At 37.0% G+C, this 25,643-nt stretch overlaps 1 protein-coding gene across 1 annotated transcript in view; it reads left to right on the top strand.

The window, feature by feature from the left end:
• The window catches only part of ARHGAP42 (Rho GTPase activating protein 42), a 268,642-nt gene that overhangs the window by 230,848 nt on the left and 12,151 nt on the right, over positions 1-25,643 (top strand). The window contains exons 13-21 of the mRNA XM_039221800.1: positions 9,344-9,406; positions 10,377-10,451; positions 11,421-11,505; positions 12,111-12,169; positions 15,653-15,758; positions 20,731-20,890; positions 22,086-22,230; positions 23,645-24,025; positions 24,381-24,537. Coding sequence (XP_039077731.1) covers positions 9,344-9,406; positions 10,377-10,451; positions 11,421-11,505; positions 12,111-12,169; positions 15,653-15,758; positions 20,731-20,890; positions 22,086-22,230; positions 23,645-24,025; positions 24,381-24,537 — 1,231 coding nt within the window. The remainder of the gene's footprint in view (positions 1-9,343; positions 9,407-10,376; positions 10,452-11,420; positions 11,506-12,110; positions 12,170-15,652; positions 15,759-20,730; positions 20,891-22,085; positions 22,231-23,644; positions 24,026-24,380; positions 24,538-25,643) is intronic.

The raw sequence follows: 25,643 nt of genomic DNA, 5'->3' as shown, positions 1-25,643 counted from the left end.
CAGAGGAAACAAAACAAAAATCCATGGTTATTTTCTGCCAACACGGTATATTTTTCTGTATCATTGAATTGATTGGTAGTGTTTTAATTATTCTTGTCATGTGAAAAGACCTAAAGCACAGGATCATGCAACACATCCATATAGTGGCATTTATGGAATGGCCTGGCATTCAGATTGAATATCTATAAGATTTTATTCTTTGTGGGGGTTGTGATACTGTTTTATAAGAATAGACTGGGGTAGTGTTTCCAAATATCCTGTTATACCTTCAATATAGTCTGGTTATTGCTTATTCTTCTACACGTAGATACTTAAATTCTGTTTATTATATACAAGCATAGATATAGATACTATATATATATATATATACTATCTATATACATAGATAGATATAGATATAGATACATGGATAGATATAGATATATAGTGTATATATATATATATATATATCTACATATATATGGTATATGTATATATACCATACATGAATGTATATATACCATACATATATATGGTATCTACATATATAGATACCATACCTGTCTTCATTCACTTTGCTAAGGGCAAGTTTTACTGAAATTTTTTAAAAATGGTTTTCTCTTTCTTAATATTTATTGAAAAGTTGAACAATGTTACTCAAGAACCCAAGCATTGGAAATGTCAGGAATGTGGAATTTTAATTGATTTTTTAAAATGCTAGTGTATCCTTTTTATCTAGGTTTACATTTTTTGGGCTCAGTTTTTGTTGTTAAGAATGAAAATATTTGATTCCTTACCTCTCCATTTACCTGTTTTCTTATGTTCAATAAGTATTTTAAAATACCGGAGGGAGATTCTTATGATTGGCCTTTTGGGTAATTAAGCAAAAAATCCCTTCTTGCTGTCTAAAAAGAGCTTCATGTAGGTAGAGAACTCTTATAAGATGATTATTCACTGACTATTCATTCTTGTATTGTTGAGTTAACCCAAAGCAATGACTGAGTTATGTTCACTTGACCTAAGGCCCTGGGGACAGAGAAATAAATGAGCCAGTTCCTGTGGGTAACAATATGTTTTTTAGTTTGGGCATTTTAAAATAATTTAATCTATTGATTTTTTTAAAAGTTCTAAAGAACTATATTTTTAAAAAACACTGGACACTTTCAAAGTCTAGTGAATAAAAATGATATTTTTTACCTTCTGTTCTCTTTTTCCTTACTTGCATAGATCTTTCTAAAGTTTTTTTTTCCCCTAGGAAAATAGAAACATACCCTCAAACTCTACATTTTAAGAAATTGGGTCATACTGTCTATTGATTACTTTTTTTTTTTTTTTTTGACTGACAGCAAATTAGAAATATCTTTCCAGTTCAGTACTTCTAGTTTTTTGGGCCATAGATTTCTCAAACCTCGAAGGTGTCAGTGGTTTTCTGTCTAGGATTTCTTAAAAGTTTTTTGCCATTGCATATTCTTCCCTCCTTATTCAAAGATTGACTGACCATATAACTTTGGATTTATTTCCAGGCCTTCTATTCTGTTCTACTGATCTGTGTGTCTGTTTTTGTACCAGTACCATAATGTTTTGATTACTACCACTTTCTTATATAACTTGAAGTATTGAATTGTGATATCGCCAGTTCTGTTATCTTTTCCAAGACTTCTTTGGGTATTGAGGGTCTTTTATGATTTCATACAACTTTTAGAATTCTTTGTTCTTTACTTCTGTGGAAAACGCTTTTGGTATTTTGATAGGGATTGCGTTAAATCTGTAGATTTCTTTGGGTAGTATAGACATTTTAACAATATTTGTTCTTCCAATCCATGAGCATGGGATGTCTTTCTATTTCTGTCTGTCATCTTCAGTTTCTTTCATTAGTGTTTTATATTTTCCTATGTACAGAAAGTATATTTCATTTCTTTGGAAAAGTTTATTCCTAACTATTTTATTATTTTTGGTGCAATTGTAAATGAATTGTTTTTTTTTTCTAATTTTTCTTTCTGCAGATTCATTATTTTTTTTAAAATATTTTTTTATTTATTTCTAGGAGAGAGAGAGAGACAGCATGAGCAGGGGAGGGTCAGAGAGAGAGGGAGACACAGACTCTGAAATAGGCTCCAGGCTCTGAGCTGGCAGTCAGCACAGAGCCCGACACGGGGCTCGAACCCACGAACCGCGAGATCATGACCTAAGCGAAAGTCGGACGCTTAACCAACTAAGCCACCCAGGCGCCCCTGATTCATTATTAATATATAGAAATGTAGGGGCGTCTAGTAGCTCAGTTGGTTAAGCATCCGACTTTGGGTCAGGTCATAATCCAGCGGTTTGTGAGTGTGAATGCCACATCGGGCTCTGTCTGACAGCTCAGAGCCTGGAGCCTGCTTCAGATGCTGTGTTTCCCTCTCTCTCCACTTCTCCACTCACACTCTGTCTCTCAAAAATGAATAAAATTTTTATTTAAAAAATTTTTTAATAATGTATAGAAATGCAACAGATTTCTGAGGCACCTGGGTGGCTCATTTGATTGAGTGTCAAACTTCGGCTCAGGTCATGATCTGGTGGTTCGTGAGTTCGAGCCCATTGAATCGGGCTCTGTGGTGACAGCTCAGAGCCTGGGGCCTGCGTCGGATTCTATTTCTCCCACTCTCTCTGTCCCTCCCCCATTCGCACTTTGCCTCTCCCTCTCAAACATAAATGAACGTTATAAAAAAGAAAAGAGAAATGCAATTGATTTTTGTATATTGGTTTTGTATCATGTGACCCTACTGAATTCCACTTATTGGTTCTAGTAATTTTTTTGGTGGAATGTTTAGGGTTTTTTTATATATCATGTCATCTGTAAATAGTGGAAGTTTTATTTCTTCTTTACCAATTTGGATTCCTTTTATTTCTTTTTGTTGTCTTACTTGCTGTGGCTAGGACTTCCAGTATTAGGTTGAATAAAAGTTGTAAGACTGAACATCTTTGTCTTGTTCCTTATCCTAAGGGAGAAGCTCTCAACTTTTCCCATTGACTATGATGTTTTCTGTAGGTTTTTCAGATAAGGTCATTATTATGTTGAGATAGTTTTCAGCAAACCTACTTTGTTGAGGGTTTTTCTCATGAGTGAATGTTGTACTTTGTCAGATGCTTTTTTCTGCATCTATTGAAATGATCATATGGTTTTAAATCCTTTTTCCTATGTGTCATGTCGATTGGTTTGTGAATATTTAACTGCCATTGCATCCCAGGAATAAGTCCCACTTGATTATGGCGAGTGGTTTTTTAATGTATTTGGATTGGTTTGCTAATATTCTGCTGAGGATTTTTGCATCTGTGTTTACCAGAAATATTTGCCTGTACTTCTCCTTTTTTGTGTGTATGATGTCTTTATCTGGATTTGGTACCAGGTCATGCTGACCTCAGAATAAATTTGAACAGTTCTTACTGTTTTATTTTTTGGAAAAGTTTGAGAAGAATAGGTATAAACTCTTCTTTAAATATTTGGTAAGTTTACCTTTGAAAACATATGATCCTGACTTTTGTTTTGGGGGGAGTTTTTGATTATTGATTCAATCTGTTTGCTGGTTATCAATATGTTCAAATATCCTGTTTCTTTCTGGTTCAGTTTTAGTAGGCTATCTGTTTCTATGAATTTGTCCATTTTTTTCTAGGTTGTCCAATTTGTTGGCATATAATTTTTCATCATAATTAAGTTGTTTGTATTTCTGTGGTGGAGGCTCTTATGTCTCCTCTTAACTTTGTGATTTTGTTTGTTTGCATTCTCTCTCTCTCTCTCTGTCTCTCTCTGTCTCTCTCTGTCTCTCTCTGTCTCTCTGGATGAGTCTAGCTAGAAGTTTAGCAATTGTGTTGATCTTTTCGAGGAACCAGTTCCTGGTTTCACTGACCTCTTCTATTACATTTTTAGTGTCTCTATCATTTATTTCTGTTCTAATCTTTATTATTTCCCCCTTTTCTACCTCATTTAGATGTAAAGCTTAGGTGTTTATTTGATATTTTTATTGCTTCTTGATGTAGGCCTGTATTCCTGTATTCTTCCATCTTTGGACCACTTGCTGCATCCCAAACATTTTCACCATCAGGATTTCATTTTCATTTCTCCTCAAGTAATTTTTTATGCTTTTATTTCTTGGTTGACTTATTGGTTAGTGGCATGCTCTTTTCATATTTTTCTTGTGCTTGATTTCTAATTTCATAGCATTGTGGTCAGAAGAGATGCATGGTATGACTTCAATCTCTTTGAATTTCTTGAGGCTTTTTTAGTGACCTATTTATGTGATGTATTCTGGAGTATGTTCTATGTGCACTTGAAAAGAATGTGTATTCTCTTTTATTTATTTCTTTGTTAGTATTTATTCATTTTTGAGAGTGAAGGAGACAGAGCATGAGTGGGGGTGGGGGCACAGAGAGACACACACACAGAAACTGAAGCAGATTCCAAGCTCTGAGCTGTCAGCACAGAGTTCGATGCGAGGCTCGAACTCATCCATGTGATCATGACCTGAGCTGAAGCTGGACCTTAACTAATTGAGCCACTCAGGCAACCCCTGTTCTATTTAACAATGGAATGTTCTGAATATATCTATGAAATCCATCTGTGCCAGTGTGTTATTCAAAACCACTGCTCTCTTGTTGATTTTCTGTTTTTATGATCTGTCCTTGATATAACTGGGGTATTGAAATCCCTTACTATTATTGTATTTCTATCAATTTATTCCTTCATGTGTGTTGTTAACTTTTTAATGTATTTGGGTGCTTCCATGGTGAGCACATAAACATTTAGAATTGTTTTTCTCTTTGATTGTTCTTTCATTGTTATATAGTGTCATTTGTCTCTTGTTACAGTCTTTGTTTTAAAGTTTAATTTGTCTGATATAAGTATAGCTACTCTGGCTTTCTTTTGGCATCCTTTTGCATGATAAATGTTTCTCCAGCCCTTCTCTTTCAATCTGTATGTGTCTGTAGTTCTGAAATGAGTCTCTTGTAGGCAGTATTTAGACAGGTTTTTTTACTTTCAAAGTAATTATTGATGGAAAGGTATTTCCTGCCATTTTGTTACTTTTTTTGTGGTCCTTTTTGTAGTTTTTCTATGGTTCTTTCTTCTTTTTCTGTCTTTCACAGTTTGCTGGCTTCCTTTAGTGATAAAACTTGGATTCCTTTCTCTTTATTCTTTCCAAATCTTATGCTGGGTTTTGATTTGTGGTTACCAGTAGGTTTGTATATATCATCAACTGCATATACTATATTAAGTTGATGGTCACTTAAGTTAGAACCCATTCTTTTTTCTTACCCTCCACTCCGTGTTTCAGGTATATGGTGTCTCTATTTTCCACCCTTTTATTTTGTGAATCCTTTCACAGATTTTTACAGATACATTTATTTTTACTGCTTTTGTGTTTCCTAATTTACATACTCTTACGTATGGTCTTTCCTTTTCACTCAGAGTGTTTTCTTAAATTTTTTGTAGGGCTGGTTTAGTGGTCACGAACTCCTTTAGCTTTTGTTTGTCTCTGAAACTATCTCTTCTATTCTGAATGGTAATCATGCTTATTAGAGGATTCTCGGCTGCATATTTTTTCATTTTAGCACTTTGAATATATCATGCCAATCACTTTTAGACTGCAAAAATATACTTACAGCTTATGGGATTTCCCCTGTGTGTAACTACCTTCTTTTCTCTTGCTGCTTTTTAAAAAATGTTGTATTTAAGATTTTATTTTTAGGTAATCTCTATACCCAATGTGGGGCTCACTTACAATCCTAAAATCTAAAGTTGCATGTTCCACTGACTGAGCCACCTAGGTGCCCCTCTCTTGCTGCTTTTGAGGTTCTTTATCATTAGTATTTGCCCTCTTTATTACTATACATCTATGATGATCTCCTTGGGTTGATTTTTTGGGGGAGGATCTCTTTGCCTCCTGAATCTGAATATATTTCTCCTTTGCATAAGGAATATATATCCTCTCCTTTTTTTTTTTTTTTTTTTCTTTCAGGTTGCTCATTCGTTCCTCTGCTTCTTTGGCCTGTTTTTATTTCATCTAGTGTATTTTTAATTTTTAATTTTCAATTTTTTTGTTTTCTTCATCTCTAATTGGTTCTTTCTTATCTTTGTTACGGGTCTCACTGATAATTCTCTACTCTTTTCTCAAGTGCAGTGAGTATCTTTATGAACATTGTTTAAATTCTCTATCAGGCATATTACTTGTATCCATTTGTCTTAGGTCTCTTACTGTCCTTTGTCTTATTTTTTTCATCTGGGATATACTCCTCTCTCTTCATTTTACCTAATTCTCTGAGTTTAGTGTTTTGTTTGTTTTTTGTTGTTGTTGTTTTTTGTTTTTTGTTTTTGTTTTTGTTTTTGTTTTTTGGTCAGGAAAGTCAGCTAATATATCCTCCTATTGAATGTAGTGGCCTTATGAAGAAGAGATCTTATAGTGCTCTGAAATGCTGTTCCCCTGTTCCCCACTTGGGGCTTGAGGTGGTGTCTTCTATATGTGTTGAATGTGCTCTGTTATTTGTCCTGGTTTCTTTTTCCTTCAGCCCAGTTGTCTTCAGAGGCTGTCTTTTACCTATTGTAGGCGGTGTTTTGTACCTGGCTGAGATGGGATGTGCAGTTTTAACAAGGTGTGCTATGCTTTTAAGATGAGACCTGCAGCTTTGAGGACCCAAGCTGCATGTGAAGGGTGCATGATCTTACCACGGTGCTCCTCGGACTTCCTCAGGGTCCACAGCTGCTGCTGCCAGAGCTGCAGCCTTGCAAAATGCATGGGTGGAAATAGGCAGTTTGGCAAGGTCCGTGCTGGATTTCTGAGGGAGGGGCCCACAGTGCTGGGACTGAGGCAGACATGGCTGGAAAGGGTGGATATGGGGAAGCACAGGAGTGTGGGACTTAGTATAAGCAAATTAGGTAGTGAATTTCAGAGCATGCTAGTTTCTGCAGGTGGCCCTGTGTTTGTGCTGAGGGTTGAAAGAGGGCAATGGCACCTGCTAGCTCCTTTGTTCCTAGAGGAATCTTCCCCTGGATACCCTCAGAGAGGAGTAAATAACTTTTCCACCTGTATGCCCTGGTGTTTTTCAAAGTGCTGCTTCTAGCCTGTCTTAAGGGCTTTTTGTCCTGCTGTCTCTTTAAGGGCAGAGACTCATCTTCCTATTGCCCTCAGGGCTTTTTCAGTATGGAACTGGCTTTTTTTTTTTTTTTTTTTCTCCCCAGGCTTTACATCCCTCTTGTTTTTAAGAAGTCAGTAAAATCAGTCCTTTTTGCTTTCAAAGCCAAATGTTATGAGGATTCCTCTCTCCCTTGTGAGCTCCCTGGTGTGACAGTCTCTTTATCACCCGTCTTCAGTGCTTGGGGCTCCCTCCTGACCACACATGGCCACTTCTGTTTTGCTTTCCCACCATATCTCCACCCTTTCTACCCTCTTTGATGTGGACTCGTCTCGTCTCTGCCTTTAGATGTGGAATTTGTTCTGCCAGTCTTTAGGTTATTTCTGGGTTATTTACGCTGATGTCAGTGTTACCTAGTTGTATTCATGGGACAGGAAAATGCGAACTTAGGGTCCTCCTACTCCTCCATCTTTCAGCCTCCTTCTAATCCACTGTCTTTAAATGGCAGCCAGTTTTAATTTTTTTATTGACTTGAACTGTTTTCATATATTATTGGAGAATATCAAGAAACTTCCTATCTCCACCACAAGTGATGAAAATGTTCATTTTAGTACCAAAACATTTGAATTTTTCCTCAGGGTGTTATTTGATATTCTTAAATTAAATCCTTTAAAAAAAAAAAAACAAGTAATCTAATTTGGTCTGGCCTCAAAATCTTAAGAAAATTATAACAGATTTACGATCCAGCAAAAGTAATGAAAATAGCTATTTCATAATGTAGGATCTTTAGGAGAGTATTTTGAAATGATAAAATATGTAGTAGAAAGAATATTGGTCTTGGATTTAAGAAATCTATGTTAGAATCCCGGTTCTCAAGCTTGGAGCAAGGAAACTGAAGTTCTCAGCAATGTTGTGAACCATCTTAAGATTAAAAGGCTTTCTCTCTAGCTTATAATGTTTGTTTTGAGAATCCCATAGAAAAGAATATGTGATATCAGATAAAGGGTTAATATCCAGAATCTATAAGGAACTCACCAAACTACACGCCCGAAAAACAAACAACCCAGTGAAGAAATGGGCAGAAGACATGAACAGACACTTCTCCAAAGAGGACATCCAGATGGCCAACAGACACATGAAACGATGCTCAGCATCCCTCCTCATCAGGGAAATACAAATCAAAACCACACTGAGATACCACCTCACGCCAGTCAGAGTGGCTAAAATGAGCAAATCAGAGAACTCTAGATGCTGGCGAGGATGTGGAGAAACGGGCACCCTCCTACACTGTTGGTGGGAATGTAAACTGGTACAGCCCCTCTGGAAAACAGTGTGGAGGTTCCTCAGGAAACTAACAATAGAACTCCCTTATGACCCAGCAATAGCACTGCTAGGAATTTACCCAAGGGATACAGAAATGCTGAGGCATAGGAGCACATGTACCCCAATGTTCATAGCAGCACTCTCCACAATAGCTAAAACATGGAAAGAGCCTAAGTGTCCATCAACAGATGAATGGATCAAGAAGATGTGGTTTATCTATACCATGGAATACTACATGGCAATGAGAAACAATGAAATCTGGCCATGTGTAGCAACATGGATGGACCTTGAGGGTGTTATGCTGAGCGAAATAAGTCAGGCAGAGAAGGACAAATATCATATGTTTGCACATATAGGAGGATTAGGAGGAACTTGACGGAGGAACAAGGGGGAGAAGAAGGGGGGAAATGGTGGGGGAAAGGGAGAGAGGCAAACCATGAGAGACTCTTGAATGCTGACAAAAACTGAGGACTGATGGATGTGGGGGGGAGGGGGGGATGGGCATGGAGGAGGGCACTTTGGGGATGAGCACTGAGTGTTATGTAGAAACTAATTTGACAATAAACTATTTGTAAAAAAAAAAAAAAAAAGAATATGTGAATAGCTTTGTAATATAATTAGTAACAAACAATAAAGGGTTTTTTTTTTTTCTTAATACATTTGCTTCTGTCATCTGGAAAAATATGTAGTGAAGGTTAATGCTGCTAGTTTTAGGAAAAATGGATGGGATCACTGAAACATATTTACTTTCTTTGAAAGATCTGTGTATTCTAAAGAAGCAAGTTGATGTAATAATAACTTTGGTGAATGTGAATCCTACCCCAAAATAAAAATTCAGACTCAACTAAAACTATGCCATTAATTCATAAAGCAAGAGAGCCAACTAAGGAGTAATATAAGCTGGGTATAAACCCTTACTGTGATTTTATTTTATTTTCAGTGTATTTAAATGAAGCAGGATTCAATTTTGTGAGAAAATGCATTCAAGCTGTAGAAACAAGAGGTAAGTATTGTCTGACAGGTACAGCATTACTGTTCATTCTAAAAAGGAATCTCTCAAAAAATGAGGATATCATTTATCATTAACATGAGATTAATTTTAAGAACCATATAAATGTATAAAAGTATCTAAATACACAAATAGCTATAGTCTGAACTTTCCAAAAAATCATACTGTATTTCTTTTTAATGATTTTTCCTAATAAAGGCTTGCTTTATTTCTATTTGATAGACTTTGTGTTATTTATTACTCTAAGCACCTCTTCGATTTTTTTCAAGCTTTAGAGAGGGTAAAGATTCCTAAGGAATTGGTCTTCCTCTTTCCTTATGTTATTTCCCTCAGTGATTTCACTCATGGTCACAATTCTAGTGCCTTTCCCCTCTCTAGTTATGACCTAGAAGCCCATTCTAGTTACCTGTTACACTCTTCCATTTCCAGGAAAACTTGTCTAAAGCAAAACTCATAGCCTTTGAAAATCTTTGAACTTAGATTCAAATTTTGGTGCTGCCACTTAGAAATTTTGAAAAATTAACTGTGTTTCTTCAATTCTCTAAATCTATTTCCTTACCTTCAAAATGAAGGAAGCTGTAAATGACTTCCAGTTCTTCAGCATATAGGACTGCATGACTGAAGAAATAAGATTAGAAATTCTAATCATTCTTTCCCATCTTTGATGTTGGTTGGGTTTTTTGTTTTGTTTTGTTTTTGTTTTTGTATTCAGATAGCAATGAATGAGCAGGGTACTTTGCTACTTTGAAGATCTTCGAAAGACTTTCAAATCACTGTTTAGTGTCTGCTCTGAGAAATATATGTCTGATGGGTGTTTCCAGGGTAGATTTGCTCAAGTTAGACTGCAAAATTAGATAAGTAGCTTTCAAATTCTGCATAGGTATATATACCTGATGTTTTTAACATTCTGTACTTGTGATGCTGTGTCTCAAGACATTCTCTTGTGGTCTTTCCTTCTCATTAGGCATCACTATTTTAGGCCTCTACCGAATAGGAGGAGTGAACTCCAAAGTTCAGAAACTCATGAACACAACATTTTGTAAGTTTTGAATGAAGTTAGTTACTTAATTTTTGTATTCTAGATAATCCATACCATAAGTTTCTTTGAGATATATACTCTTACTGTCCCTTGAATATTTTCAAGAAATATTTAAAATTAATATTTGCTTTCAGTTTTTTGTTTTTTTTTTAATTTTTTTTAATGTTTTATTTATTTCTAGGAGAGAGAGAGAGAGAGAGAGAGACAGCGTGAGCATGAGCAGGGGAGGGTCAGAGAGAGAGGGAGTCACAGACTGAAACAGGCTTCAGGCTCTGAGCTGGCAGTCAGCACAGAGCCTGACGCGGGGCTCGAACCCACGAACTGTGAGATCATGACCTAAGCGAAAGTCGGACGCTTAACCGACTAAGCCACCCAGGCTCCCCTGCTTTCAGTTTTTAATGTTCCGTTTATAATAGATGAACAGTCAGAATTTGAGAGAGAGCCTTTTCACGTTGGACTTTCTCTCAAGTGTCTTTTGGTTAGCTAGACGTACAGTGAGATTTATGGATGCTGGATTCAGATTGCCTAGCTTGGAATCCTGATTGACCACTTAAAAGCTTTGTAACCTTGGGTAATTTGTTTAACTTCTCTGTGCCTCAACCTTCTCATTCATAAAATGAGGATGATAATAATAGTGCCTGCTTCATTGAGAAGTGTGAGGATTGGATATGTTAATCCATAAAAAGTACTTGCAAGCATGCCTGGTGCATGGTAAATGCTCAGTGGTTAGCAATTAATAACCATTTTATTTGGAAAACTATTATTCCACAAGAAACCTTTGAGGCTTATAAAGTGTCAGAGTGAAATTTGTACCAGTGCACACAAACAACAGTCCTAAAGTTAGCTCCGTTGCATCCTGAGAAATAAACGTCTGTCTCTTTGCCCTACTTATGTTTGTGTCCATCTTCTTAATGGTGCAAGTGACATTAGAATTGCACAGGTTAAACATCTTATTTTTATTCTTTACAGCTCCAAAATCCCCTCCTGATATTGACATTGATATTGAATTGTGGGATAATAAGACAATAACAAGTGGGCTGAAAAACTACCTCAGGTAAGGAGTGTTTAGCTTGTACTCCCCATACACTCTCTCTCTTACCTCCTTGGGCATTGCCATGTGACTCTATGGAACACCTGTGCACGAGCTTCACTACTTAGAGTCCTTCTTTCACTTCAGGTGAAACAGCATAAGGTGGTAATGCTTATGTTTAGTGTTTTGGAACTTGTACTTGGTTTTTCAACTAATAAACTTAAGAAGCTGCAATATTTTATGAACACTAAATACTAGTTTGCTTCATATTAAATTTGAATGTAGTGTTTTCATGTATTTTTCAAAAATAAGTTGAAAGTAAAAGTTGTTTTTTGTTTGGTTTTTGTTTTTTATTTAAGTATAGTCCCCATATATTAGAGAGGCTGTTGTGATTGAATAGTTCTTATAAAGTGAACAAAATCATTTTCTAGTCTGTCCTTTTAGCACAGTTGTGCCAGGAAATGCTGCTAAAGGGCCTTGGTAGCTTCGAGATCTGCATTTTGGGATTGCCTGGATCCGCCCTAGTAGGACTTTATCATACTCCCTAATCACCCAATTCTTAAAGAAGCATTAGAAGTGCAGGGAAAATAAAATTGTCATTCTAATGCCCTCTTCTTCCTCCATTGCAGGTGCCTTGCAGAACCACTGATGACTTACAAGTTACACAAAGATTTTATTGTTGCAGTTAGTAAGTACACCTCCACTGAATGCATTATAATTGATATAGTTTTATGCTATATCACTTAGAGGTGTAAATTTAAACCAGCTAGTTAAGATTTTCCTACATCTTGCTTAAGAAACCGTCAGTCTTAATAGCTTAATAGCTGATAGTATGGTTTGTAAGCAAATAAGAAACGGCAGAATGATGGATTAAAGACCTAAATGTGAGACTTGAAACCATAAAACCGGAAGAAAACATAGACAGTAGCTTCTTTGACATTGACTAGAGAAGCATTTATCTAGATATGTCTCTGCTGGCAAGGAAATCAAAAAACAATTGGGACTACACTAAAATAAAAAGGTTTTGCACAGTGAAGGAAACCATCAACGAAACAAAATGGCAACCTACTAAATGGGAGAAAATATTTGCAAATGATATATCCAATAAGGGGTTAATATCCAAAATATGTAAAGCACTTACACTTAACACTAAAAAACCCATTTGATTAAAAAAGGGGAGGACCTGAAGAGACATATTTTCCAAGCAGACATACAGATGGCCAATAGACATATGAAAAGATGCTTAACATCACTCATCATCAGGCAAATGCAAATCAAAACTTCAGTGAGATATCACCTCACACCAGTCAGAATGGATGAAATTAATAACACAAGAAACAAGTGTTGATGAGGATGTGGGGGAAAAAAAGGAAACCGTCTTGCACTGTTTGGGAACGCAAACTGGTGCAGCCACTCTAGAAAACAATATGAAAGTTCCTCAAAATATTAAAAATAGAATTACCAGGGGATCCAGTAATTCTGCTAGTATTTACCCAAAGAAAATGAAAATACCAATTCAAAAAGATACATGCTTCCCTATGTTTATTGCAGAATTATTTACAATAGCCAAAACATAGCAACAACAGAAGTGTCCATCAATATATGAGTGGATAAAGAAAATATGGTATATATACACAATAGAATATTACTAAAGCATAAGAAAGGATGAAATCTTGACCTTTGCAACAACATGGATGGACCTAGAGGGCATAATGCTAAGTGAAATAAGTCAGAAAGAAAAAGACCAATACCCTATGATTTTACTCATATGTGGAATTTAAGAAACTAGACAAAGAAAAAGACAAAAAGAAAACAAACTCTTAAATACAGAGAACAAACTGGTAGTTGTCAGAAGAGAGGTGGGAGGGGATGATAGAAATAGATAAAAGAAATTAAGAATACACTTCCTTGATTTAAAAATATCGCAGAATGAATTAAAAGGTTTTGTCATTTAATAAGACTTCATTGGGGTTACTGGAGTGCTAAGAGAAATTATTTTAAATGCATTTTACTCAATTGATAAATGTCAGTTTCTTACAAGAGCAACTTTATTGTTAAATAGACAAGACTATGAATATACAGTTAGTTATGCCACCTACTCATACTCACATGCTATATTCCTAAATCTGGAGAGCAAAGTCAGGTATTTTTGGCAGGTAATAGGCACTTCCATCAATCCTTTTCCCCCCTATTATCACATATCTATGTCACTTATTTAGATCTGTTATTGCTATAATAGGGTATGTATCGATAGGCTTAATTCAGAAATTGTGGAAGGAGGAGCTCGGTAAAAAACATGTAACCTGAAAAAGTAGAAATACTTACTTTTAAAACATTGCGATGAAAGTGCTGGGTTGCCATTTGAGCCCGTTACAACAGTTTGTAACTACTAGGAATTAGCATTTCATTGTTCAGATGTATGAGGTGTGACTGTACCAGGTAGTTTTCACAGTCCAAGAAAGAAAGCATTAATTTATTACCATACATTGTAATGTCACAGGAAATGTTGTCTGCCGATAAGTGTCAGATAACGTTGAGTGACCTTGGTTTTCAATCCAGCATACGTGACTGACCACATGATCTCATAAACAAACACCTATAACCACTTAGCTTTCTCCTGAAAGCTCTCCACTCCATATTCTGTTCACCAGAATCTATCCATATTTGATGAACAAGACCTTAGAAAATATATAATCTCACCTCTCATTTTATTGACTACGTCACAGAGTCGGCAAGTGACTTTTTCCAAGGATACTAGTAAATTGATAGCAAAATCAGTGCTTATAAGCCAATTTTTTTTACTCTTAACCTAGAACTTTCTTACAGAAATTTTGTGTTTTAACAAATGGCATTTGAGCCACTTAGCTAAGCGCTAAATGATCCTGGTTGTTTTAATAGAAATATTTGGTCATAAGAGTTTTTTCCCACTTCCATGGCTTAATAATCACATTATTCACTATTATGATAATTAAAATATGTTCTTATGTATAAGAATTCATCTTTTGTCTGGTTCAAGGATAATCCCATGTACTAGATAATAAGGTAGTACAGTTAAGTATTATTTGGAAATTTAGCTCTGTTAAAAGGGGAAGTTGTTCAGAAATTAAAAGGTATCTCACAGAATTCCCTGGAAGAGTATGGATCAGGCCTTCCATAGGCCTGCAACTAGGAACTACAAAATTGGGAGTTTACATTTTTCTCCCCACCCTTTTAGGAGCATCTCTTCCCTGTTCTTTACTGTATATCTGCCTCGTTCTTATCTCCCTTTCCAGGTAGATTTTTCTTGGCTTTGGAACACATTTGGTCATGTCATCCCTGGTTTTACACTATATGCCTTTTCACATATCCAGCAGACAGATCAGAGTTTTGATGTCTCCATTCCAACCCCTGGGAGACCTTGTGTTTGGCCCAGCATGAGCCAGCTCTTTTCCCACCTCATGTTCGGCACTTTTCAGAGAAAGGGCTTGGCAGGTTGGGTAGTCACCCTAGAATTTATTGTAGTAAGAGCATGTTAATAGAATCTTCATTCTGAAGTGTCAGACATTTCTCTAGCAGACTGTCAACACGTTGGCTTTGCCTGGCAGACTAGACTTGCTTTAGATGTTTGCTGCTGTTGTTTCCTTTTCAGATTGACCATTGTCAGCATGGGCTTAGAATCTGTTAGGCCTCTGTTTGCCTAATACTGACACTTCAGAAAAGTAATTCCCTGTTGTCTTTAAATCTATAAAATTTGGAAACGAATGCCTTCTTCCTTCAGTCTGATGGAGTCAGTAGGAGGTTTCTGTGTGATAAAGTATATTATATTGCCTAGAACATGAGGCAGTCTGTACCAGTTGCTGTGATCACTCACATTACTAAAGTTTTGAATCTGTCCTTGTGTAGCAAAACCAAAGCAGACAATGAGTTGTGGTTGTATAGAAGTTCACTGGCTACGAGCACAGATCTGAATTAGATGGAACTGGGTTAGTTTGACTTCTTTACTTAATTGACTTCATGACCATGGTGAAGTTACCCAACCTCTCTAAGCCTTAGAGTATGATAGTGATGTACTGCATAAAGCAATATTTATAAAGCAGGAGGGTGGGAGTGTCCATAATGTTTCAATTACTAATGCTTATATACACATTTGAATGCAATTAAAACTTGATCATTTGCAACCTTTATGTTATAGAATCTGATGACCAAAACTACCGGGTGGAGGCTGTGCATGCATTGGTGCACAAATTGCCAGAAAAAAACAGAGAGATGCTGGACATCTTAATAAAGCACCTTGTCAAGTAATTATCTGATTTATATTGTTCACTTAACTACTTGTCCAACTGATAAAGTTAGGTCTTGTTCATATCTTTCTGAAGTGTATGATGGTGCTATAACAGTGTTATTATAATTAGAGTCCATTGAATATTTTTTTTAAAATGATGTGGCAGTTTATTTTTAAGATATACGTGTGTGTGTGTGTACCTGTGTATGTTTATACTATGTAAATGATTAATATCCTTTGCAACTGTTAAATTAATGATGAAAACCTTACATGTCAACTTAAAATATATGAAGGAATTTGAAGGCTTAAGTTTGAAGATCAGTTCTCTGTACTACTAATGTCAGCAGGTTCTGCCAGGTCAAAGTGCCACTCTAATGTTAGCTTCTTTTTCTGAATTCATAGCATCACTTGGTCTCTGAAGATTTTTCTGACTCTGCTGTTAGTTCATGTATATATTTTTAAATCTCTATGAACAGATACTGTATTAGTCAAGTTTCTCCAGAGCAACAGAACCTATTGGATGTATGTCAATATGTAGTTATATGAACACGTGTGTTTGTGTGTGTGCGCGTGCATGTATGGTGTATGTATGTACGTGTGTATATGTGTATATATATGAAGTGTATGAGAGATAGATTGATTATAAGGAATTGAGCTGCACTATTGTAAAGGTTGTTAAGTCTAAACTCTGCAGGGCAGCTGGTAGTCTGCAGACCCAGGAAAAAGTTGACATTACAGCTCTAATCCAGGGCAGTCTGGAAGCAGAATTCTCTCTTCCTCAGAAGACCTCAGTCTTTTTTAAGACTTTAAACTGATTGGATGAGGCCCACTCACATTATGGAGGGTAATCTGCTTTACTCTAAGTCTACTGATTTAAATGTTAACCTTTTACAAAAAAAAAATACCTTCACAGAATGACTAGAATTACATTTGATCAAATATCTGGGTGCTGTGGCCTCATAAATCTTTCTAAAGGTTCTTTCTCTCTCCCTCTCTCTCTCTCTCTCATTCACACACACACACACACACACACACACACAGTTGCCATGCTGCTGTAAACAGAAGTTCAAATTCAGATTTTAAACTTAAGAATTCCCTACAGCCTCATTTACAAATCAGGATATTTTCCATCTTAGTAAGTACTGTGATTCACAATGAAATAATTACTCCTTCCTTGCTTACTACAAGTTGTAACCCAGTTTATGCTAATTTGAGCCAGGCACATTTGAAATACATAGCACATCAATAAACCTCATCTTAATCTACAGATGAGATAATACGAATTGCCCTCCTTCCCTCTTGAAATAAGGAAATCCACTAGAAACTACATCTTTTCAAGTTCATTATAAACTGTTGCCATGGCAATACCTCTTTTAGTTAATGAACAAGGATTCTTGGTCAGATTTAGTTTTGATTGATGTTTTTTTTAAATGTTTTATTTATTTCTAGGAGAGAGAGAGAGAGAGACAGCGTGAGCAGGGGAGGGTCAGAGAGAGAGGGAGTCACAGACTGAAACAGGCTCCAGGCTCTGAGCTGGCAGTCAGCACAGAGCCCGACGCGGGGCTCAAACCCACAAACCGTGAGATCATGACCTGAGCGAAAGTCAGATGCCTAACTGACTAAGCCACCCAGGCGCCCCTTGATTGATGTTTTGAATTGTGTGACCTCTTCATGAAATTTAACCTCTGTATGTATGGAGTATTCTCTTGCTGTATTCAAGCTAATTTTCTAGCATAGCCTTTTTTTGAGGTTATTTATTTATTTTGAGAGAAAGAGAGAGAAACAAAACATGAGCAGGGGAAGGGCAGAGAGAGAGGGAAAGAGAATCCCAAGCAGGCTCTGCACTGTTAGTGCAGAGCACGGGGCTCCAACACAGGAACCATGAGATTATGACTTGAGTCAAAATCAAGAGTTGGTCACTTAATTGACTGATCCATCCAGGCACCCCTCTAGTAAAGTCTTTTAAACCATGCTTTTTATATACATATATTTTTTAATGTTTATTTAATTTTGAAAGAGAGAGAGACAGAGCACTAGCAGAGAGAGAGAGGGAAACACAGAATCTGAAACAGGCTCCAGGCTCTGAGCAGTCATCACAGACCCCAACATGGGGCTTGAACTCACAAACTGCGAGATCACGACCTGGACTGAAGTAGGACACTTAACCACTTCTTAAGAAAGCACACATTTAAATGTGCCTTTAAAAGCTACATGAGTGTCACATAAGATGTTTTTTGTTAAATTATCCAGAATGTTAAATGAACTCAGATTCCTCCCTCTTTGTGAATGTGATGGCAATAGTACAGAGAAAAGCAGAGGATACTATCTGGCCATAGAAGAGTGCTTAAAATTCTTTTGCCCATCTTTCCCCAACCCCCATTCCTGGCTTTTTTCCTGAGCCTATAAAAAGGTCAGTCTTCATTGACTAAGCAGTATTGTTGGAATGTGTATCCACATCACCAGTGACTTACTTAAGTAAACTACAAAAGAGTAATAACACTCTTGGTCCCTAGCAACGTTAATATATCTGAAGAAGAGAATTTAAGACCAGTCATCTGGATTGATTACTGGTCTAAAGGACCAGTGACTAAAAGATTGATTTCAAATCTCGATTAATTAGCTCTGAGACATGGTATAAACCATTACTTCATTTCTGAGACTCCTTTTTTTTTTGTCTTTAAAACAAAGGCCATCTGTAGTTTCTTCTTTGACTCTAACTTTGAATATTTAAAAACATTTTTAATGTTTATTTTTGAGAGAGAGAAACATAGAGTGTGAGTGGGGCAGGGACAGAGAGAGAGAGGGAGACACATAATCTGAAGCAGGCTCCAGGGTCTGAGCTGTCAGCACAGAACCCGAAGTGGGGCTCAAACTCACAAACCATGAGATCATGACCTGAGACAAAGTCAGACACTTAACCCAACTAAGCCATCCAGGCACCCCTCTAACCTTGAATTTTTAAAAAGGCAATTGGGTGTCTGTTCCTTACAACAAGTTAAGGAAATGAGGTGCAGAAATAGCTGAAATGTAAGGTGATAAGTGTCTATATTGATTGAGTTAGCTCAGCAGAAGGAAAAATCAGTGAAGAGAAAATTGCTTATCAAAATATTCCATCTCCTGAGCAACACAATCATAAGCTCACCTTTTCAAAGCCATTTTTTAGGAATTCCAAATTCATTCCCCATGAGTTTAATATTAATCATATTTCAGTTTATTCACACTACAAAGCACCACAAACTCTTACATTTTAGCAAGAGTGCCCAAAGCCAATTTAATTACAAGGAAGACTATTAGTTGAGATCATATTTTCTGTAACTCATTATTTAATTTTATCAGCCCTATAGGGATTGTTATTCTTTATAGATGAGGAAACTTAAGCCTAGGGATATTAAATAACTTGGATGATTGCACCCAGCTTCAAAGTTGGATGGATCCAAGCTTTAAACACGTACTTTTACATACTACTTTCTTAGTAGATTCTCTAATACATACCAAACAGTTAATATATAATATTTGGCTATATAAAAAGGAAATATGGAATGAAACTTCTTCTTATTCTAACCAAGAGCTTCTTAACTGGTGCTCTGTCAGCTACAAGGGAAAAATTCAGTCTGTGAGACAGTCAGCTAGCTCTTCTTGTCCTGTACTAGGATTTGCATAGGTATTCAAAATCCTGGATTCCCCATAAAATTTTACTTTTGCTTATGAAATGTAGTTAGTGATGCACACTTAGTCAGGTATAAACATGATCTTGTGTTCAGTATTCCTCTCTAGAATTTCATATTTTAACAACATGCCTGGAAGTAATATAGAAAAACCAGTGGGTAACCTAGAAGATTGGTCTAATGAATGAGGTTTTCTCTTAGGAATATGTCCAGTTCTAAAATGAATTAGTCAAAGTCGTCTTTGATAGTTGCTGGGATTACTTTGCTAAAGTCAGTAATACCAGAGGCTTTTTCTTTCATTTCCATTTTCAAGCCAGCATTGATGTTACCACATCTCCTTCTCTTACTGTTTGCCAGCCACAGTGCCCAGCACTAGGGAGGCATTGAAGGAAGTTTTGAATGAATGGGTGGGTGGATGAGTGGATGAATGGAAGGAAATAAGAAGGGAAATAAGGAAGGAAAAAAAGGAAAGATAGAAACATGCATTGGCCATTTGTCTTATGTAGGGAACTTAAGAAAACCGCTGACTTGTATTCAGGAACTTAAATCTTTGTCCCTAATTTGCTGTGACCTTGAGTACATCATTTCTACTTTAGGAGCTTCTTAACCTGTACAATAGGAAAAACTGACTTCCTGGAAAGATTAAATGCAATAATGTCTATGAAAATGCCTGGCACTAGGTACTCAATAATAGGTTTAGTATATCTGATTATAATTCCAACCAACCTAATTTTAAGCATCTGTTCTGAAAGAAGTATAGTACCCTAGAGAATACCTAACAGCTAATAATCTCTGTAAGGTAGTTGTATTGTATTTAGGATATCAAGATTTATTCCTTTAATGTTTATTTTTTGAGTGAGAGAGAGAGAGGGAGAGAGAATGAGAGAACGAGTGGACAAGTGGGGAAGGGGCAGAGAGAGAGAGGGAGACACAGAATCTGAAGCTGGCTCCAGGCTCTAGGCTCCAGGCTCCAGGCTCCATGCTCCACGCTGTCAGCACAGAGCCTGACACGGGGCTTGAACTCACAAACGGTGAGATCATGACCTGAGCCAATGTCAGACACTTAACTGACTGAGCCACCCAAGTGTCCCAAGATTTATTTTTTAATTAACCTTTGTAATTAATTTTACTTAGCTAATGTTAACTTTTTTATGTCTTTTTAGGCTATACCCACTCATGCCAATTGGGAATGGCTGAATCTGACAATTTGGGAAAATTAACCTATAATGTCATAGTTTACATTCTATTTATGCCACAAATTTGATAACATTTCATAATTATTAAACTTTTAACTTATGTTATCTTTGTTTCTGTTATTTGCAGAGTATCGCTACACAGCCAACAGAATCTAATGACGGTCTCAAACCTTGGTGTCATATTTGGCCCAACTCTTATGAGAGCACAAGAAGAAACTGTGGCTGCCATGATGAATATTAATTTTCAGAATATTGTGGTTGAAATTCTGATAGAGCACTATGAAAAGGTAAGTGAATTTTCATGTGGAAGTATCAAATCTTCTATTTTGCTTTTAGGAAAGAATTTTATGTTTGTATTATCTAAGAGTTCATTGTAATCTCCAATTCTCATAAAGGATGAGTCTTGTACATTTTATATAAATTGCTTCTTCATGAGGACTTTAATTTCTTTTTTTCTTGTTTAGCTTTTAAGTGCTTTTCAAAATCCTTCAGGTAAATGATTTCCTTTCCTTTGACATCATTTACTTTTCAAGATTTTCTTCTTTAGTAATTATGTAGTGAATTTTTCACTAATATTAAGAGAATTTGTTAGAATCACTTGGTACTTATGTCTATTTATAACCTTTTTATCTCTGAAATTAGACTTAACAACAGCAGTGATATTCTCAATAAACCAAAAGAATTCCAGGAAGAGTCTTGAAGTCCTCTCTACATTCAAAAACATGGTTTCTTTAACAAGATTGAGATCTTAGAATAACTGTAAAAATGGAAATTGGGAAAGTCAAACTGATTGGCTTATTAAGCATTTCCAGCCATTAAAAGTCAAAACCTTTGTGATCCATTTATGCCTGGTCTAGTGTTTGGGGGAGAAAGACTATGCCCCTCCCTTCCTTGAGTCCCTTCCTGGTGCCTGTAGAAGAATATCCTTCATTTATCTAAGCTAATAAGCACTTACAACCCAAGACCACATGAGGGAATTCTGTAGCCTAGCACAGACCTCTACCTGCAGCTTGCCACTTTCCATGACAGCTCAGAGCCAACAGCATGACAGCACCTTCACCTGAGAAGCAAGGAATTGCTTAGTTGGGGAAGTGTTACAGAATGAGCCTTTTCCCTTCAGGGTATGTTCAGCATGAAGTGAGAACTAAAATGTCACAGTAAAGAGTCAAGGTGTCTTGACACAGACATTTGTTCATATTTGAAAGGTTTCTTTAAAATTATTGGAAAATCTTCTGAAATTCGTTGTTGGGAATTTGGGGAGGATAAAAAAGAAAACCCAGAGAAGGAACATTATACAGTGTAAGTGGAAAAGAAAAGTATAATTGCTGTAGGATATTTTTTGTATCAAGCATCTCTTACCACGAAGCTGATTAAGTAGCAAATGGTTCTGAGATTATTTAATAATTCTAAAATATAATTTTATCATGAAAATGGCAATTCCCCCCTTTTACTGACCTCTATCCATTTTTTTTTTGTATGTAGATTTTTCATACTGCCCCAGACCCAAACATTCCACTTCCTCAGCCGCAGTCTCGATCTGGTTCCCGAAGGACACGAGCAATCTGCCTTTCCACGGGTTCCCGGAAGCCCAGAGGAAGGTATACACCGTGCTTGGCAGAACCTGACAGTAAGTGTGATTGCTTTAGGGAGATGCTTTCTTCATTCTTTGATTTAGCCTTACTTCACCTTTTTGGTAATTAGGGTAGCAATAAATAGAAGATGATCTTACGGATACTGTCTCCCCAATGTCCCCCCTCCCACATTTATATATTCTTTGTCAGTATGGTTACAAGGTACTTTGAACAAACAAATTCATTACTACTACAAAGGGAAAAGAAATAGTTTGCTAAGTGCCCTTTTTTTCTGCAACTGTGATTAAGTACATCAGGTACTACTTTGTAGCAGGTTTTGTCCTATTGTTAAAGTGGTAGAGAAGAAAGCAAGAAAAAGTCTGGCTGAAGCCGTCAGTTTCTTTCTTCCTTTCACATTATGTCCTTAAAGCATCATCTCTTGGGTATCAAAATGTCTGAGAGAGAAAAAAAAAGAAGTAAATAGAGAGCCCACGCTACACATTATCACTAACTTCCCGTTCTGAACCGAGCCCCACAGTGAAGTGGGTGGCAGCTTGAGCCCACAGTGGATGTTAAATTTGTGGCTGTTTTTATTTTACTTTATGCCCTTAAGCCCCCCAGTTTTTCTCACAGCCACTACTTAACAGAATATTAACTTTTAATTTAGGTATGTTCAAATACTTTATTACAGATTTTCTAATTTGTATCTTAAACCTTACCTTTAGGAACATTAAAAAATAATCTCAGTTAAATATATGAGCAGCAAGGGGCACCTGGGTGGCTCAGTCCGTTAAGCATCCAACTTTGGCCCAGGTCATGATCCCACAGTTTGTGAGTTCGAGCCCCGCATTGGCCTCTGTGCTTACAGCTCAGAGCCTGGAGCCTGCTTCAGATTCTGTGTCTCCTTTTCTCTCTGCGCCTTCCCAGCTCATGCTCGCTGTCTCTCTGTCAAAATAAATTTAAAAAAAATTTTTTTTAATGTGGGTAGCTTGTAATTAGTAGCTGACATTACTGGTGAGTTTGAATGAAGAAAGAATCAGATGCATTATAACATCAGAAAAGTAAAAAAAGGCAGAAACAGATATTTTAATATCCCTCTTTGCGTTGATCGCTTGTATGTCATCACAGAATCTTATTTGTACTACTTGTGAGTTCTTTTCCAGAAGCAAATTTTGTCCGAATTCAAGTTAGCCACCTAATCCTTTAAGAAGTAACGTTATTTCATAGGGTCAGAGTACATATAAAATCTCCCTTGAATAGTATTAAAAAATGCATTCACTAAGTTAAAATGTATGATTTAAAGCCTTTCTCCAGAACTGAGGAAAGTTCTCCATTCTTGATAAAGACTTGTCACTTCAGTGGGGTCAGGTGGCCACAGGGCACACAGGAGTTGGAGAATGTGGAAGGGTTTGGGTTGTATTGTTCCCAGTAGAAGAATCTTGTTGTTTTCTCGCTCCTGCTCCCGCTCAGGTGACTCTTACAGCAGCAGCCCAGACAGCACACCCATGGGGAGCATCGAGTCACTTTCCTCTCACTCCTCTGAACAAAACAGCACAACCAAGTCCACTTCCTGCCAGGCCAGGGAGAAATCTGGAGGGATTCCTTGGATTGTATCCCCATCACCCTCCAACGGACAGAAAAGTCTTGGACTCTGGACAACTAGTCCTGAATCAAGTTCTAAAGAGGATGCAACCAAAACAGATGCAGAATCAGATTGCCAGAGTGTTGCCTCAGTCACCAGCCCAGGGGATATTTCCCCACCCATAGACCTGACCAAGAAAGGGCCTTATGGGCTTTCAGGACTGAAAAGAACCTCCGCTTCCTCTCTCAGATCCATCTCTGCAGCGGAAGGTAAACCAGATTTGAGCTTATGTAAAATGTCATTGTCTCTGTGTCACTTGCTGAATTGTTCAGCATGATTTAAGCAGGGAAAAGTTAATGGTGAAGGGGCTGACAATGCTGTTCTGGAGCTAGGATATTCAGAACGCCCGTGCACTGTGACTTCTTTCCTGGATATTTCCATCTCTGTGAGATGATGTCCTTGTAATTACTGTAGATTGTGATGGGCTGCTGTGCTCAAAAAACATTCTGTACCTTCTCATTTGGGCTTAGAGAAAACGCTTCCTTTTGTTATGAGCATGTACTGTGTTACTGCTATTATTTTGTCTGATAGCACCTTGCCTGTTTTCTTGGGCTTTCTTTTTAGGAATCAAGAGCTACAGTGGATCCATTCAAAGCTTAACTTCTATAGGTTCCAAAGAGATGCCGAAAGCCCCACCAAACCCAGACCTGCCTCCAAAAATGTGTAGGAGGTTAAGGCTAGACACTTCCTCAAGCAATGGCTACCAGCGACCTGGGTCTGTGTAAGTGAGAGAGAGAGTATATATTTGTTGTATCTTACAGGGATACACAGGAGTTAAGTATATTCACAAGAACCCTTAGGAGTCCCACACTGAATACCTCGTCTGCAGAGTAGGAACAGTCATCTTCTGTAGAACTCTATCCCCTTCTACAAATGATGTGCAAGTTAGAGTAGGCTTAAAGTATGTGTGTGTATACATATACATATACAATCTCAGGCACTTGCCTTACAAGCAGAACAATGGCTTAATTTAAGGACATGACAATAGATGTATAACATAATAGTTTTGGGTTTTGAAAGTAGACATTCTAGAAAAACTAGACATCTGCATCTCAGCTGAGCAAACTGCCCTTATATCCTAGCTTCCCCACCTCCTTGTTAGAAGTACAGCTGCTGTGTAGATAGTAAGGTTTGTTTTCTCTCACCTCCACCATCTGTCTCCCCTATCTGAGTATTCACTGATTTAAACAAGTTCATGGAGAACAAGGAACTTGAAAGGTGAGAGAGAGTACTTCTAATCAAAAGACATGACCCAGGAGGGTAAAGGCAGATAGGATAGGCACATGGATGTAAATAAGAAGGGGACAAAGAAAAGAACTTGGATAAACAAGCAAAATCTAAAAAGGAAAGATTTTATCCCTTTCATTTTGTTTTCCTGACTTACTGAGCTTTCCAAATGCCATATGAGCTATTACTGGGGATCTTTACATGTGTTATCTCTTAATATCCTTCATGTACTTCCACAGTAGGTAGTAGAAGCCTCATTTTAGAGATAATGAGAACTAATACTTGGAAGGTTAAGGAACCAGTTTAATTATTCATTGAAAGTCTAGTAAGGCATTTCACTAAGCTTGTTTCCATAGGAACAGTGTCGTAAATTCATTTGTTCATCACCTTCTTTGACAAGAACCTTTTACTTTCAGAGTGTGTTTAACATATATTATCTCTCTTGGTCAGAAATCCAAGTACCACTTATATAGACCAATACTGTATTTGATATATGTCTACCACCTGGTATGTATAGGTCTAGCCATTAAGGGAAATTAAATTTTAAGCCAATATGTCAAGGGAGATGGGAGAATATAAACTCCATCCTTTGTGAGGGAA

This window comes from Hyaena hyaena, unplaced genomic scaffold, assembly GCF_003009895.1.
Source record: "Hyaena hyaena isolate Hyena2069 unplaced genomic scaffold, ASM300989v1 scaffold_1018, whole genome shotgun sequence".
Taxonomy (NCBI): Eukaryota; Metazoa; Chordata; class Mammalia; order Carnivora; family Hyaenidae; genus Hyaena; species Hyaena hyaena.
This window is presented reverse-complemented; position numbering and strand designations above follow the sequence as displayed.